General features: G+C 37.7%; 1 protein-coding gene across 3 annotated transcripts in view; it reads right to left on the reverse strand.

The window, feature by feature from the left end:
- Positions 1 to 10078: 10078 nt before the first annotated feature.
- Positions 10079 to 18805, reverse strand: part of LOC756958 (microtubule organization protein AKNA) — a 35807-nt gene continuing 27080 nt past the window's right edge. For 2 of the 3 annotated variants that reach the window (XM_011668353.2, XM_011668351.2), the window contains exons 11-15: positions 17727 to 17947; positions 16425 to 16726; positions 14792 to 16043; positions 14136 to 14325; positions 10079 to 12987 (exon numbers count right to left, since the gene is read on the reverse strand). In XM_011668353.2, coding sequence (XP_011666655.2) covers positions 12853 to 12987; positions 14136 to 14325; positions 14792 to 16043; positions 16425 to 16726; positions 17727 to 17947 — 2100 coding nt within the window. In that variant the 3' untranslated portion in view covers positions 10079 to 12852. The remainder of the gene's footprint in view (positions 12988 to 14135; positions 14326 to 14791; positions 16044 to 16424; positions 16727 to 17726; positions 17948 to 18805) is intronic. The other variant, XR_004066437.1, reaches the window with a different exon arrangement.

Consider the following 18805-nt stretch of genomic DNA (forward strand, 5'->3'; position numbering starts at 1 on the left):
TACATAAAATGACAATTTCATCTAAGATCATGAAGATGAGGGATTTTAGATCTAGAAATCATGAGGGGAAAAAAGTGTGGCGAGTTGTCCGAAAAGGCACCCCACCCTGGACAACTCGCCTGTGGCGAGTTGTCCAGGGTATTGTGGCGAGATGTCTAGGGCATTGTGGCGGGTTGTCTTTGTGGCGAGTTGTCTGGACCCCTCTTTCGCTTAACCGAACCGTTCACCCACGCACATAACATCTCAGCAATCCCTCTCATTATAATAAGTTAAATGATTATGATTTTTGTTGGCATGGGCGCATGGCTGATTGTCAACGAAACGGAGTTAAGTCTTTTGTAAATTCTACTTGTTGCTACGGCAGGCAGCCAGTGAAAACGAATTCGTTTGATAAAATTATGAGAATGCAAGCACTAGTTTAAACAAACAGAACTTTGTCATTCTTTGATCCTTTTTCCTGATTGAGGTGTCATATGAAAGTGCAGAAACTCAACCTTCTAGAAATGTGATTTTCTCTTTGAAATTCAGAGACCGTCCGCCAAATGACTTTTTGGTTTCCTCTCTTCAAATTCATTTTAATGACTCATGCGTGAAATCGTCCTTGTTTTCACGAAGTGACGGTAGTGAGAAAAATCGTAACGCAAAGTGAATGCAATTTTTTTTTCACTACCGTCACTTCGTGAAAACAGCGACGAAATATGCATCATATGAGTTGTAGCAAATGAAAGAGGAGGATCCAAGCTTTCCAAGTATGTGTCATTTATTAATTACAAATGTGACTAAGTTATGATAAAACATCGATAATTCCCGGTTTCGTTTTTTTCTGGGACGCACTGTATAACGTTGACCTGCCCACAATTTTGTTCAAACATTCTAGCATCTATTCCACAAGCGCATTAAAAATAGGGGAATCACTGGCGTACCTATGGGGGGGCAGGGGGGGCAGAGTGCCCCCCCCCTGACGGGCTCCACGGGAAAAAAAGAAAAAGGGGAAAGAAAAGAAAAGAAAAGAAAAGAAAGGAAAGAAAAAGAAAAAAGGAAAAGGGAAGAAAAAAAGGAAAGAAAGAGAAAAAAGGAAAAAAAGGAAAAGGAAAGAAAAAAGGAAGAAGAAGAGAAAAGGAAGAAAAAGGGAAAAGAAAAGGAAAGGAAAAAAAAAGGGGAAATCAAAAAAAAAAGACCATGGCCGTACGCACGGGGGGGGGGGGGCAGTTGACCCCAGATATTTTGAAAACGTACAGTTTTTTTCCTGAAAATGTAGTGTAGGCCTATACCAAATCCTTCAATTCTACTTTTGAAAATGCAAAAGTACCCTCATGACTAGTTCGGTCGCTCGAACTCCCTTCACTCCTTTTGCTTTTGAGATTCTTCGAAAACTTTTAACGCATCTTTCCCCTAGCTCCCCCACCAGAAAAATATTCCGCATACGGCCCTGAAAAATTAAGACAAATGAAAATAGGAAAATAGAAGTGATATAACAAATTCGAAACTCTTCGCTGGTGCGAACTGCTTGCTAGCCTATTTTGTATTAAATGTTTTCACTTGCTCGTCCCCCTGAAAAAAGAAAAGGATTAGCATTGCCTAGAATACAATTGTGCCTGCCCCGACCTGCAACCATGGCAACAATAACACACAATGTATGTACCAAATGTTACTAAAAGAGACTAATTCATTTTTATCGCTCGCTACACTCGCTCGCGAATAAAATGAATAGACATTGCTTTGGAAACAATTGTGCCAACCCTTGACCTGCAACAATATAATAAAAAATGGGAGAGTTTTTCGCCCTCTCACCAAAAAGGAATTGAATCGCGTTGAACGCGATTGCGTCCATCCTGACCTGCACCAATAAAAACAAGTTTATTTGTTAATTTCTATTAAAAGAGAATTTTTTTTTTGCTTGCTCGCTATGCTCGCTCGCCAAAATGGAATTGACACCGCTAACGTGCCCGCCCCAACCTGCAACAACCAGTTAATAATTATGTACCAAACGTTATTCAAAGAAGTTTTGGTGTGCTCGTGCTCGCCAAAACGGAATTAACATAACCTTAGACATGATTGTGTAAGCCCTGCCCTGCAACAAAAAAACCTGAAATTTATGAACCAACTATCATTACAAAAATTTTGCTCGCTCGCTACGCTCGCTCGCCAAAATAGATATAACACCGCTTTTAATAATCACGTCCCTTACATGGAACAATGAACCCAAGTTTATGTACCATATTTTCCCTATAAAAGAGAAGTGATTTTTTTTTTCGCTCGCTCGCTACGCTCGCTCGCCAAAATAGAAATAACACCGCTTTTAATAATCACGTCCCTGACATGGAACAATGAACCCAAGTTTTATGTACCATATTTTCCCTATAAAAGAGAAGTGATATTTTTCGCTCGCTCGCTACGCTCGCTAGCTCGTGGAATTATGTGCCCACCACTAACCTGCTACAATATCATTAAAAAGAGAAATGTAGGGGGTTGCCTGCCCGCCAAAATGGGATTGACATTGCCTTAAACACGATTGTGCCCGCCCCCGACCTGCAACAATGAAACAAATTTTATATAACAATTCATTGAGAGAAAGATGTATATTCGCTCGCTATATAGCTAAAATGGGTATAAAATTAGCCTAAACACAATATTGTTCCCGCGCCCTGCATGGGACAATTGAACCAAGTTTACTCTCTTAGGCCTAATTTCTAGGACTTATTTTTAATCCAAGGAGACTTGGGACAGTGACAATTGTCACTGTCCCAAGTCCCCCTTGGATTTAGAATAAATTCTTTGGACTTTAAAATAAGTCCTAGAAATTAAGAGAGTTAAGTGGCAATTATTAAAAAAGAAGTGATTTTTTTCTTGCTCGCTACGCTCGTTTGCAAAAAAATTAAATTAACGTCGCTAACAAGTGAATGTTCCCACCCCCAACTTGCAACAATACCAGTTTATATACCAAACGTTACTTAAAGATTTTTTTTTGCTCGCTCGCTCGCCAGAAGTGAAAATTAGGATCGACTTTTTTTGTTTGTTTCGGTCGCTTGCCCCCCCGACGGAGTACCCCAGGTACGCCACTGAGGGGAATGATGCAATATATCAGGGGCGTAGACAACGGGGGGATGAGGGGGATGCATCCCCCCCACCTCACAAGGTGGGGGGGATGGCATGTACAATCATCCCCCTCCCCCAGGTTTTGGGAATGATATTTGCTTACTTAATAAGTCATAATGATGATAATAATAGTAATAATAATAATGATAACAATTATAATATTAATAATAATAATAATTATGATGATGATAATAATAATAATCCTCATCATTATTGTAATTGTGTTTATTGTTAGCCGCATTCACACGGTGAAAGCCAATTCTAAAACAGAATAGAAAATGAATGTGATACAACAGTATACATAATAATTCGTGACAGAGAGTACCATACTACTATCTTTATAACAAGTATTATTCAAACAAACATATATATTTATGTATAATCATGAATTGTTCAACTTCATGCTCCCACTATATGACTATTGTTACACTAATACTGATATCAGGACTGACTGGTATACATTAGTTTGTTGTTAAGCTTGCAGCAGCTACATCTTTTCTGTATTGTTAACTATTTATTTATTTATTTTTTATTTAAGATGCACTTTGTTTTATATTCATTTAAAGTATGTTGATTGATGCATGAAGACATAAGTTTGAAATGTTTAAAGAAGTTTGTTTCATGTAAAGCGCAGTGTAAATTTACCCTGTCTTGAAAAACGAGATAAAAAGAACCTATTAGTATTAGCATTATTATTTGTATTAGTATTATTTTTTATTTGTATTATTATTATTAGTAGTAGTAGTAGTAGTAGTAGTAGTAGAAGTAGTATTATTATTATTATTATTATTATTATTATTATTATTATTACTATTACTATTATAAGACTGAGATCAAATAGAAGTAAATAATGCCCTAATTTGAAACGATGCAATGCCGTTATGGTTCCGATTTCTTCACAAACTTAATTACAAAGCAGTATTGTTACTCCATGGATCATAGTGATACTGTTTATGTTTTTTGTATCTGTATGTTAATGAGCCGCCAGCCAATATCCATCTATGGATACTATGCCTGTTTCTTTGAGGTAAAAAAAAGCATAGTATGTACGTATGCATTATGCTTTATAATGAACAGACATATTGTTCAAAGTTTAATCGTTATTTGTTTGTTGTTTATGTGTTCTATTCACAAATGGCCACAGAGGCTGTTTTCATTCATAACCACATACCCCTATCAAGACAACATAGACTATACCTGCGTGTACACAGTTGACATTGGGTTTTTTTCTGAAGAGGTGTAACAGCAAAATTCACAAAGATAAATAAATACGTAGTGTGGTTCAATATGCAATACTATGTGTCAGTCCATTCTGTATTCGTATGCCACGGTGTGTAGATCTTGTCGATGTATGCCTGTCCATTCAAGGCGTAGTATGTGTGTGTGTGTGTGTGTGCGCTCTCACCTCAGCATTCTTGTGGGGTTTTATGTGCGCTTCACATACCCCTTGTGAGGCATTTTTACTTTGTGGGGTATTTTTTCAGGACCCCACAGAGTAAAGTCTTTCAAATGACTGTATATTCGGTGTCCTATGCCCTGCGGGGCATTAGAAGTGGTACCCCATAAATGACTTTTTGTGAGCGTGTGCTAAAACTTGCACACTTTTTTATGGTACCATCGTAAGCACACCGCCGGGTTGTTATCGCCAGGTTGTACATACCCCACTAGTAGGGGACCACAAGGTATATCTGGAACGCACAGAAATACCCCACAATCAGGTGCCCCACAAAGGCCCTGATGTGAGAATGTGCGTGTGTGTGTGTGTGTGTATGTGTGCGTGCGCGTGTGTGTGTGTGTGTGTGTGCGTGCACGCTTGTGTGTGTTATTTTACCTCATTAAGTATGCATCAGATTGCACGATTTCAAGTTCAAAATTGCAAAAGCTCCCTACCGTGGGAGGGGGGACACCCCCCTCCCACACCCTCCCCCCGCTCGGTCGCTTCGCTCCCTCGCTCGGGCGCTTCGCGCCCTCACTAGCGTTGGCAGCCCAGTCATCCCCCCCAGGTGTACGAACCTGTCTACGCCACTGCAATATATTCATGTTAACCACAAACACATACTTTCATGTTATCAGCAAAACTAGTCTTGCTTGTTATAGGAAGCGAATAAGTTTTTAAATACAATGACATTATGAGAATAAGATATTTGTTTTAGAATCTTTAAATATAAATATCAGATAAATCTTTAGTACTTAATAAAGACTTCTTCTGGAAACAATTTTGCGGTGTAATGTAGTCTAGACATAGGGTTGATGATTAATCATAACTTTTGTTTATGTTAAATGAAAAATAACTCTTTTAGATGTATTTACTATTTAGAGGGTAAAAACTTAAAGTACAACAAACTATGATTTTCAGGGTCTACGTTATGTAAAAAAGTGTATTGAGTAATTGTTATGGAGCTGTCACGGGAACATGATGATTCTAGTTTATCCTCTTGAACTCTCCCATCTGAAAAACACTAGTGCATGGATGATATTCTTCAATGTGATACTTGTAACAAACTCCATTAATTCCTGCCTGGAACATTGTCTTCATGTGTTTGACAAGTGGCTTGGTGTAAAAATGTCAGAGGTAATACTGTCATAGGTAAAAAAAAATGTCAGAGGTAACAATGTCAGAGGTATTACTGTCATAGGTAAAAATAACGGAGGTAAAAATGTCAGAGGTAATACTGTCAGAGGTAAAAATGTCAGAGGTAATACTGTTATAGGTAAATATGTCAGAGGTAATACTATCATAGGAAAAAAAATATTTGAGGTAAAAATGTCAGAGGTAATACTATCATAGGTAAAACTGTCAGAGGTAAAAATGTCAGAGGTAAAAGTGTCAGAGGTAATAATGTCAGAGGTAATACTGTCAGAGGTACTAATGTCTGAGGTAATAATGTAAGAGGTAATACTGTCAGAGATAAAAATGTCAGAGGTAAAAATGTCAGAGGTTAATACTGTCAGAGGCAATACTATCAGAGGTAAAAATGGCAAAGGTTATACTGTCAGAGGCAATAATGTCAGAGGTAAAAATGTCAGAGGTAATACTGTCAGAGGTAATAATGTCAGAGGTAATAATGTAAGAGGTAAAATTGTCAGAGGTAATACTGTCAGAGATAAAAATGTCAGAGGTAAAAATGTCAGAGGTTAATACTGTCAGAGGCAATAATATCAGAGGTAAAAATGTCAGAGGTAATACTGCCAGAGGCAATACTGTCAGAGGTAATACTGTCAGAGGCAATAATATCAGAGGTAAAAATGTCAGAGGTAATACTGTCAGAGGTAAAAATGTCAGAGGTAAAAATGTCAGAGGTTAATACTGTCAGAGGCAATATTGTCAGAGGTAATAATGTCAGAGGTAAAAATGTCAGAGGTTAATACTGTCAGCGGCAATAATATCAGAGGTAAAAATGTCAGAGGTAATAATGTCAGAGGTAAAAATGTCAGAGGTAAAAATGTCAGAGGTAATAATGTCAGAGGTAAAAATGTCAGAGGTAAAAATGTCAGAGGTAATACTGTCAGAGGTAATAATGTCAGAGGTAAAAATGTCAGAGGTTAATACTGTCAGAGGTAACAATGTCAGAGGTGATCTCTGTCAGAGATAGATTGAAATGTAGACGAGAAATTCCAGATTGAGAAATTACCACTCATCACTTAGGAAAGTAGCTACCATAAACACAGAGATAACTATCACTTTCCAGACAAAGGAACACTTCTCAAAAGCGAATAGAATACTTTTAGGATTTCTTCAACACTCATCATTTCCTTCATAACGAAATTCTGAACTTAAATGAGAACTCTTTAAATATGATGTCATATATGTCATTTTTCAATGCGTTTTTTAATTTTTATTGTACATTGAATAGAGATTGCAGGTACCCATATCAGGCAAGCACGACAAAACATACATTACATTGCAACAACAAAAAAGATAACAAAAACAAAACAACAAACAACAGCATGAGGATAATACGTGTCCCATAAAATGACAGCATTCATAAACACCAGGGGAAAAATAATAGCACAATATTGAATAAGAAAACTCAATCAATTGGTTAAAACCTATTTGAACATTAGAGCAAATTTCAACCCCACCCCCACCTCCCCCCTTCTTGTCTTCATAGTCAACATCTCATCATCGTTGTAAAGAGAGAGGGTAAATTATATATGTACCAGTATAATCTCTATACACATTTAAGCAAAACTAATACTAGATTAACAAATTGTAATGTGACCTTCCCAAATCTATTTCCCTAATTTATGGATTTTTAGGTTTACTTTCAAGAATACAATTTGCATGTTCTCATTACGAAGCAATTGGGCATGATTGTAAATGAATAAAATTCAAAAACGAAAATTGAGAGAAGACAGTCCTTATGCTGTAACATACAAATTGTTGAAATTAGGAAATATTTTCCCATTTTGAAACAGAGAACCCTGGTTTTACTTTTAGACTGTAAAAAATTAAAATGCAATATCATGTAAAACATTACAACATGTTTACAGGAACTAAATATTGTGAATTCAATTTTTACAGCCATGCATTTGTATGGTTTGATGAATACAGTCTAAATTGTATTTTTAACATTTAAACGTCAAAATATCAACACAAATTATGATTTCAAGGTGATGGAATGTTTCTCATTTATCAGAGGAATATATAATCAAAACATTTGAAGGAATACTTCCTAAATTATTTCATGACTTAATAAATAAAAAGCCAAGATGTTACGATGTACATAAAGGTCATAAGAACAACACAATTGAAAAGACTATCAAGAAATTAATATTAACTTACATTGCAAGGGCAATTTCAATACCCTATCATATTGGCAATAGAAATCACATTCAAATTAAAGGGATCGTTTAACAATGTTAAATCTGAGATACACGACCCTACGTGTTATCAGTGTCTGTGATATGGTGTAATATTGAAGCCCTAAAAAAAATGCGCTTCAAAATGATCAAGAAGTGCCTCAAAAAAGTAAAAATCTTTGAGTGACCGGTTTTACCATACTCGTTTTCCCCAATAGACTGTAGTGTTATGAAAACCGTCAGGCGAACGGTTTTCAAAATTTGTAATTCCAATTATAAATATCTTGATAATCAGACAGGCGATTGGATTGTAAAAGTCATGGGGTTCCTGACTGACCTAAAGGTTTATAATTATCATTGCATCATGAGCTAAATCCAGAATTTTGTTTCAGAATCTGAGACAAAGTTACCGGATCCCTTTAAATGAAGTTTCACTGTCCTGTTTGCACATTTCAATAGATACAGGTAGGTACAGGTGTATCCCAGAGGACTACTGAAATTCCCTTAGTTTAACATCATGAAAGTCTCTGCAGTTGGTCATGTTTCAAGTATTGTTTCTATTTCAGTATACAATGTAGAAAATATGAATATAAACATCTCCTGTAACAGGATTTCCACATGTACATGCATCTGTAACTCAACATAGTGCAGGTGATTACCACAGCTACACACTGCAGCATCTTAAAACAGAAAGTCAAAGTGTACCAATCGCCTTATAAAAACAATTTGTGTATAGCTAGAATGTATAAAATCAACCTAAACAAACTTTACCTGGGATTTTATAACTTGACAGTTAAGGAGTATGAACTTAATAAAAAGTAACATAAAACCCTGAGCATGGAACCCCAGTTGGACTTGGTTATCGTGCATGCCCATTCTATGTAAGCATATAGGAGTGCATCGACTAGGCTATCCAAAAGTTTTTTTTTAATACTTACTGAGAATATATTTAACCTGCAGTATCTCTATGTAGAAGTAATATTAGAAGGTTCAATATAAGTGTGAATAAAGCCATATGGAACCCCTTACATCCAAAGCAAAAGCTGTCTTGGTGATTGCCCCCCCCCCCCCCACTCAGTGTTATTTAGGGTACGCGTATGTATGTTCCCTCCCTTTGAAAGCACCCCCTATCTCCAGAGTGTGTAACATCAATGCAGGGCAAATTTTGGAAAGCACCCCCTACCAGAGATTTGGGGAACACAAATGCGTATGAGTGGGGAAGGGGGGGGGGGGGGCCACGGGTGATTGGTAGACTGTGATGACACAATATTAAAAAAGATCCTTTTGTGCTTAAGAACACATTGTTTGAAAGATCACAACAACTTATATCTTGAGAAAAATATCAACAGATTTAACTCAATAAGATAGGGTTCATGCAAAATGGTGATTACGAATCATGAAATTAAAAAAGGTATATTGATACACTTTTTTCATCAGAATTGGTTTTGGTATAATAAATGAAAACATTAATGAATAATTTTGAAAACAAAATATTGAATGTATAAAATACTTGGTCAAGTATATGGTTGGATAAACAAAAAATAAGCTGATATATGTCATTAAAAAATTCATAAAAATCAAAGCATATGTGGATTTGGCACACACTTCTTTGAAATCATCTCTTAAAATATTGAAAACTGTAATAATTACAAGTAAAAAACAACAAAACATACAATATAACACATCAAAAAAGCCTTCAAAAAGCTATAAATGCAACAGTCTAAATAATTACCGGTAGTTAAAAAAAAATAGACAATGATAAGAACCTTCTTTCCAATTCTTAACTCCTCAAAAAAGAGTTTAGAAACTAAAGTTTGAGTGATTATATCTCTCTTGTCATGGGACAATTATAGCTTTGTTTCGTAAGAGGAATAAACACTCTTTCTATTGATACTAGACATAGCGATGATTTTGCCATAAAAATAGAGACATAATCATTTAAACTCAAGTTTAAAGACTTTTTTTGAAGGTTTGGTAATCCAAAATAGTGAACTTACAAAAATAAATGAAGAGGTATTTAGTTAATGCTGGGTGTACATATATGTAACAAAGATACCGTGTGTTACTACATGTTACGTCATAGGCCTACTGTCTTTCACAATTTACATTCATATGAACTTTAAATTGTGTGAACTAGAGTGGGGTACATCAGAACAAAAATATCAAGGTGGGAGTTTTGACTTGAGATTGAGAATTACATAAAACATAAAATGCTGTCCATAAAAATTATCCTGCAGAAGATTTGAAAAGAACATGAATGCTGGGAAGAACCACCCCTACAGCTGCAAACATCATAATTGGCAAATGTTTTTGATCCCCAATGGCCCTGATATTTACAAAATCAAGCATGCATTAATAAAAAATGTTGTGAATTTACATCAATATATTCCACAGATTTCTCTCCATCTCATATATTCACATCTTTTGTACAAAAAACTACAAAAAACTCTACAAAATATGTATAAAAACGCTATACAGCCTCTATGTTTGTTCTTTGATTTTTTAAATATAAAAATCACCGTCAAAAAGTTGTTCTATAGTGGTATTTGTTTCAATGCTCATCTCACACTTCTGAATAAAATTCTACATTATATACTGCATGATGATGCATGATTATATTACAAATATTATTTCATTGATTATCTAGTACATTACGTATGATTTCTACTACAGTTTAGTACTCTAAAATCAAAAGAAAAATCATATTTTGGCGAGAAAGCTACATATTAACTGTCCAAATTTGATGCTGTCAAATATTTTGTTATTGAAATAAATGTACTTTGGAATGGATGGTGTCCATGGCGTCTTATAATATTCTTCCAGGGGAAATTTTCAAATTTCATTTCTTTATCATGACATGTACATGTCATGCTGAATACAGAAAGAGGGAGGTGACATAAAGAAGGGGTATCAGCTAAATCTATTCTCTGTATTAAAATGTTGAAAAGTTCAAAGGGTACAATTTTGAAAGCATCGGTGGAATGAAAAGTGAGACGTGTAAATAATAATAACAATAATAATATGTTGTTTACCCAGGGTAGCCTAATCAGTATTCATACTGTTTTCCCTGAGGGCCCTGCAATCATATGGTGTCCTCCATAATGTAACATCTGCTGAAGTATGGTTCTGATTCATTTAAATAATGCTGAATATAAGAATATAGCTGTCCCATATTACAGAGATAAATTTTGGTGGAGCAAAAACATAGCTGACTATTAATGCATCAATCAGATTAATAATGCTTGAAAATACAAAAGATTGAAATCAAATATTGTTTAATGCATGGTTAATACTTTCTCCTTGTTCAATACACCAGCACACCATAGATATATCTCTCTAGTGTAGCTAAGATGTGTATTAGTACATGGACTAAAATATCAAAATATATTTGTAAGTGACATATGAATGTATTGATAACCTTTTTAAATGCTGTGTAAAATGCTGTTTATATTTGTTAACAGGGTCTAGCGGCAATGTCTGTGGTATGGTCAGCTCTCTGTCTTCGCTTACAAACAGACTCTGATCGGAACCTACATGTAGGTTCCAAACTAAGTCACTTCTTTTGGATGTTGGCGTTAAAGGTACTGTAAGTCTCAGACGTATCTGATTGATAAACATCTGTAAAATCCTTAACACATACACAGCTACGTTGATATTTAAAGCTTTGATACATTTCTTGCAAAATCCGGTTTACCATTAGCACCATGACAACTAATAATAATGTCAAATATCGATTTCTGTAAAGAAGAAAATGGAAGAACAAATTCTAAAAACCTCTTTGTCCTGGTACAAAATGGTCTCAAAACTTCAGCTGTTTATCATAAAAAGCTCTGCTACTAAATTTTAACACTTTCCACAAATGTAATTTGTCAAGTTAACATCATTTGATGATTATGGAAAACAGACATTTTGTTAAAAATTTAAATTACATACAAAAGCAGACCAAACCTGGAAATGTTACATGCATAAGTAGCCTTCAAATAACGACTTCTGTTCCTTTTTTCAACCTATGCAGCCGCAAGAAATTTACTTTTATTTTTCATAAATACGACATGTTCATGTTTTCTTCTGTTTCTAACTATCACCTTAAGCTGATGACGATAGAAAACACTATCTTATGGATTGGCCATGACGACAATTTCAAACCTGATTAAAGTGTCTCTCGGAAGATAAATAAAGTGGTGACTGTGTACATGATTAAGGTGGGCTTTTAGTAACGATGCTCAAGAGAGAAATCCCAATGGCAACAAGAACCACATGGTCCATCAGTCATCCAGGGGATAATTCAGCCAAATGCAAATGATTTTTCCTGACAGAGCCTATCATCTGGTGTGTTTTTCTCTTCACCAACTAAATGATCATCAAGGAATTGTAGAAAAGAGAAGCCAGAATGGAAACCATTGTGTCCACTCTGTCATCTGTTGAATGATTTTGCCATGCATATGTCTCTCCGGCAGGGGTATACTATCTATCTCGTCTCACAGAGGACACCATCTGGTGGGTTGTTCTCTTGAGTCTTTGAACCATGCAGAGTGTATCATCCAGGAAGAAACCAAAGTGATCACTGTCATCAGTTGAAGGAATCAGCCAAGCGTACATCTCTTCTTACAGAAGACACCATCTGGTGGGTTGTTCTCTTGAGTCTTTGAACAATGCAGAGGGTATCATCCTGGAAGAAACCAAAGTGATCACTGTCATCAGTTGAAGGATTCAGCCAAGCGTACATCTCTTCTTACAGAAGACACCATCTGGTGGGTTGTTCTCTTGAGTCTTTGAACAATGCAGAGGGTATCATCCAGGAAGAAACCAAAGTGATCACTGTCATCAGTTGAAGGATTCAGCCAAGCGTACATCTCTTTTGTTACAGAGGACACCATCTGGTGGGTTGTTCTCTTGAGTCTTTGAACCATGCAGAGGGTATCATCCAGGAAGAAACCAAAGTGATCACTGTCATCAGTTGAAGGATTCAGCCAAGCGTACATCTCTTCTTACAGAGGACACCATCTGGTGGGTCGTTCTCTTGAGCCTTTGTGCCATGTGGAGAGCATCATCAAGGGAGAGTTGAAGCTCAGCTGGTACTTCACTTACCTAGAAGAGAGCAGAAGGTGAGGAAAAAGAAAGATGAAGGGAAAAAAAGAAGAGAAGGATGGTATTAGGAGAAACGAAAGGGTGGTAGTGATCATAGGTCCTTAACCATAGGTCTAGTTGCCATGCATCCATTTTACTATTAAAATGGACCACATCTTGCAGTGCGGCGGAACGGGTTGCACAGATGAAGACCTGCCCCTTGTAAATGAGACGGCCATCGCAGCCATCAGGCAATGGAAGAACTTAATTTATTTCAATTTAATTTAGGAACTGTACATTAATCTTGACCTAAGGAGACACGAATGAATGAACTAAATGCTTCTGAAACAAAATATGGGATCGATTTAAAAGCTAATCATTTCTCTAATTCGTAGGGTCATTGAATTATTGTTGGGATACATCATTTACCGTGAAAGTGCAACGAACAAGACAATTGCTATTTCATATGGAGTTTAACTGCGATATGTATCAAATTTTGGAGCAAGCGCCAAACACATATTATTATTATCATTAGTAGAGCTTTCAGCAAGCTATTTGGTCTCTTCTTCAAGCTCTATGACCGGATGAAAATACTCTGTAGTTAAAGCTCATGTATAGTTTTGTATCAACACGGGAATGGAAAAGAAATGTGTTAAATATAGTCTCATATTGTTCTCTTAGTATCAAGAGATATACAGAGTGTATACATGTACAAGATCATTTGGCATTCGATCATTGTTCATGATGATTCTTTTCGGTGAATTGTCATGTAATTATCTGCAAGAAATGCTAGAAAACGGCTCTACAATCCCCTACACTAGGACCAGTCGACCCAAATGGTTCCGGGCAAGCCGGCACATTAATCTTGGCGTTTCGCTTGGACAGCGCGTGTGTGGACTGTAGTGTATAAAACACACAGCCCTCAAAGATTTTAGTTGTGTATGGTGCAGGTTGTCATTGTAAGAATTTGAATCCCAGGATGGGTATGTAAATCATTTTCTACCTGTTTAACGTTTTCCTTTAGGAAAAAACAACAACAACACAGCACCTAAATATTGCTATTATCTTCCTATTTGTTATTTCCAATCAAAAAAATTGTCAAGAATATTTTGAGGGCTTATCAAAACTCTTCTTGACCTTTAAATGAGATTATATTACAGCCTTCTCACCTTCTGGTGTTTAACAGTCCTTGGAGTATGTCTGTTCCTGGTCCTGGAGGACTTTGGTGTTCTCCTGTAATAAAACTCCTCCTCTCCCCCTCCTGCACTGGATCCCTCCTCCTCCTCCTCCTCCTCCCTGAGGTAATAGCGCCCTCTACTCTTGCCGGGTATCAGGTAGACTGGCCGAGCATCAGGATGTCTGTGGCAGCAATAACATGGTAAGGAATCTTGGTCATTGGAGTTTTTAGACTGATATAGGTACGATACATACATACATACATGAACATGCATTATAGTATCTGTAAAACTTACAAATGTACACTGAGGAAACATTAGCAAGCATTTGGTTTCTCAGACGTTCGCCAACTCCTAAAGTGTAGTACATGGTTACAAACTAAAAATTTGTAATACTGCCATCACACCTTGTTTTGTGTTAATTTAATTTTCTATGAACATGATGATACAAACATACAAGTATATTTGAAAATAAGAATGATTGTTGGATAAAATTTGAAAAAATGTATGTACTACTTATTCACATATTTCAATTCATATATTTTCCTTACTAATTCCAAATGCAGATAAACGGACATGTTCACTGGATAAATTGATAAGTTAACTACCAGGGTACTAGTCAAATACTTCACATAACTAGGTACACTTACAAATGGCTAGGTGTTCCACTTGGTTGATGTGTACTTGTCTGGTTCACTGCTGGGGTAGCAGGTGTTGCAGCTGGTACCTGTTGGGTGGCCTGTGGTACCACTGTGATCGGCTGCGGTGCTGCAGAAGTGTAAGGCTGCTGGAGCACATAGGATTGTCCTTGGTTAAGTGGTACTGAATGATTGTTTTGTGGTGCCCCTGGCATGGTGTGAAGTGCAACTGCAGGGTTGGGTTGTGTTGGAGTATAATATGGTGCCTGAGGGTACACCCTTGATGATGGTGTCTGTGAACTGTACGTAGGGACATAAGCCTCAGGAGGTGGAGTACGGTGTGGTGGTGGTGGTGGGTAGCTATACTCGCCATGGGTGTGACTACCAGACCCTCCACACGTAGGACATAGCATTGTCTCAGTTTGGTACCGCACACCAGGTGTCTGAAACCCCCCTGGCCTCCTGGACACTGCTGGTGGACTTGAAGGGGTATAGTTGGCACCTCTAGAAAATGCATAGCTTTGATTGTCTGTAGCCGGACGTGATGGAGTTCTCATGGTTGACCAATTCTCATGTCTGGTTCCAGAGTTATATTTCTTGGGACTTGTATGGATTGGTGAAGCACCGAAAAAAGCATTGCTCCTTGGAATGTACCTCTCTCTGAGCACATCACGTATGGTGTCCCTCAGTGGTGTTGACGAGGCATACGGTGCATGCATTCTGCTGGGAGTGGCATCTCTATCTGCAAGCTGGTCCTTCAAATCTGTAATTTCCTCCTGCAACATGTGCAGCATCTCGCTTTTTGAGCTCCGTGAAGAGAGCCTATCCTCGTCACCATCATCATGGTTACGCATCCTCGAATACCGGCTCTCCTCTGGTATTGGTGGAGGGTTGCGGTTTGCCTCCATCATCTTGGTTCTTAGCTGATTGACGTCATCCTGGAGGGCTCGTAAGGCATCACTCCTCACGCTGCTCCTGGTGACATCAGACCTTCCATCAAACTCTGGTTGCTGGTGCCTTTGGGGTGATTCCCTAGGTCTTCTCGGCGGTTCTGTCCTTTGATGGTGTACCCTTTGAGGTGCCGGTACCCTGCTGTTCTGGTGATTAGCGCTTCTGCTCAAGTACTGGCTACCAAGAGGGATGCCCTGGTCATTTGAGGGATGTCTGCTTTGCTGTGCTGGAGGAGGTGTACCATTTGCTCTCTGTTCCCTCTGCTTTATGGGTGATGGTACTGCGTGAGGCTGACTGGATACTGATCTCGTATCTGAAAACATATATTTAATGAGAGTATGATTTTCAACATATTCTGACATAAAACTCTCTGTTGTTTTTATTTCTATATTTCCATTCAATTTGGCCATCTCAAAATGATCATCCAGCAATCTACTTCTAGCATACTGCCATTGAAAAATACACTTGAAGAGCCTGGTATAGATATATATATACATAGTATACGTGCACATGAATCTCCTTGTAAAATTGTATGACATATTTATCTCGCTTTCTTCAATACTTCTCAAAGATTTGTTAAGATGTAACTGCTGGTAATGATTGATTCTCTTCCATCCTCACACTCCAAGGAAAACACAGGATGGAAATAAAATGCAAACAAAGGACCAATATATGTACCAATATATATATTTACCTCTTCTTTGATGCTCACGAGGTGTCATTTTTTGAGGACTTCTTTCTTTAGCTCTCTTACTCCCACCAGAGTAAACAGAATCTTGGGTCTCACGGGGCATAACTTCTGGCTTTTTTCCCCTGGCTCTTTTACCCCCTCCAGAATAAATGGAATCTTCCTCCTCAGGCACAGCCTGCTGCCTCAGTGGGACTGGTTCATTACTTCTGAGGGGTGTTTTCATGCTCCTCCTTTGAGACTCTTGAGAAGGCAACCTGGAATCTCTTATGGGAACAATTTTAGGTATTTCAGAATGTGCTGGCAACCTGTAAATACAAGAAAAAGAAGTAGATATATGGGTATGTGAAATTTACATGTATATTGTATTACCTTTACTAAAACTGTGCATCAATATCAGTTTATGAACTATAAAGAATAAATTCATAATTCTCGCTATTGCCAATATACTAAAAAAATACCTATATGTTACTCTCAGGCCCTATTTCAAATGCACTCTGGGATAGTTTGGTGACAAAGTCGCTTTCGGTCTATTTTGCATGTGTGCTTCATTTTCAAACAGTATGCAGTTATTTATCATGATTTTCAAGCGATTTCAAGAGTGGAACATTACAAAAACATATAAAAATATTGTTAAACTTACAAAATATAAGATATCTGGATGTGTGATGGGCAAGAACAAGTAGGAACATAATGCATAGCGCGAAAACTCGGCTAAAAGACTAACGAGCGAGACTACAATAGAGGGTTCATTGACTTGTTGGACGGCCAACCTTTCATTGTTCAATTCAATCTGGTCGTCGATATGATATGGTGTATCTTTCTCTTGTTTTTCGTTACTGCTGTCATAAAAACTTAGGAACCTGGAAATTGGAAACGTACTTACTTACAATGCGCATGCATAATACGTGTACCACGTGCGCCACTGTACACTGGAAGTTTGTAAGTTCCGATAGTAGGTAGAAATTACGTCCACGAGTCTACATTCAGGCATTTGGGAGTATTGGTGATAGCGAGAATTGAATGGGGGCGTTGCTTTATTATAAATTCCCAAACACAGAAACACACCTTTGTGCCCTGTTTCTTGTCCTTGTGTCTGAGCCTCTTGTCTGTAGGGATTGTCTACTACCCTTTGAACCTAAGTACCTACTGTTCCCCTTATACAACCAAACAAACAAACAAACAAACCTCTGTGCCCTGTTCCTTGTCCTCGTGTCTGAGCCTCTTGTCTGTAGGGATTGTCTACTACCCTTTGAACCTAAGTACCTACTGTTCCCCTTATACAACCAAACAAACAAACAAACAAACCTCTGTGCCCTGTTCCTTGTCCTCGTGTCTGAGCCTCTAGTCTGAAGGGACTGCCTACTGCTCTCCGATCCGAGGAACCCACTGTCCCCCTCAGGCTCTAGATGGGTGCCGTGGGTGCTCTTGTTGCCCCTCTGCTTCCTGGTATCACCCCCTGCATCACCCCTGCGGTGGGAGGACCGATGGTCGGAGTTAGGGCGCGGTGGAGTCTGCTTGGTGCTAGACTGTAAAGACAAATTAGAATATCATAATTATGTTCATATTAATAGCAATTATGGAGCCTTTTATAGCGCCCATGTCTAGCTCATTGCTCCTGGCACTCCATTATTTTTACTAGGCTTGAGTCGGTACGGTCGATCACACCGGGACCCGACCGTTGCCGTCGGGTCCCGGTTTCGTTTTTTGAGAACCGACGCTCCGAAAAAAAATAACGAAATATGTAAGAAATTGCAGTTTTGCACACCACTAAAATCAATCCACCTTAAAACTTAAGTATTTAATGGTTACCAATCATATTCTAGCTCATCCTGAATCAATCCGAACTGCTGATATAAATATGGGTTGCAATTAGGCAGTTCGCCCCATGGGGGTGTTGTTGCCAGCTGCTAGCTAGCTACTGTACTGGCCGGCTCTCTCGGCAGGAATCAGGTTGAAAGAAACATTAATGTATGAATAATAAAACGGCTTTCTAAAAAGTACTTCTTTACAACATACCGATCGAATAGTTTTTAAAAGACAAAATATATATTTTTTTTCTTTGATTTTGAACACCGCATGCTTCTTTTAAAAGCTGAAAATTACTGAAAGTTTCGATACGGATAGTTGTTGCAAGGCAAGTTCAGACTAGTCTCGGAAAAATGCGCACTGTGCTCCTCGTTAGCTGTAATGCGTGCCAGAACGAACCCCCAAAAAGACGTGATCGTAACGAGAAAAAAATCATTGAAAACTATGAGAGCACAATTGGATTGACAACTACTTAAAATTATCGTAAGCAGATACATAACTTGGAGGAAGAAAACAATAGTTGTCCAAGAAAAGCCACATAAATAGTGATATTTAAGGAGTTACTATAGGTACAATCA

Source organism: Strongylocentrotus purpuratus, unplaced genomic scaffold (assembly GCF_000002235.5).
Source record: "Strongylocentrotus purpuratus isolate Spur 01 unplaced genomic scaffold, Spur_5.0 spur5_scaffold_4, whole genome shotgun sequence".
NCBI lineage: Eukaryota > Metazoa > Echinodermata > Echinoidea > Camarodonta > Strongylocentrotidae > Strongylocentrotus > Strongylocentrotus purpuratus.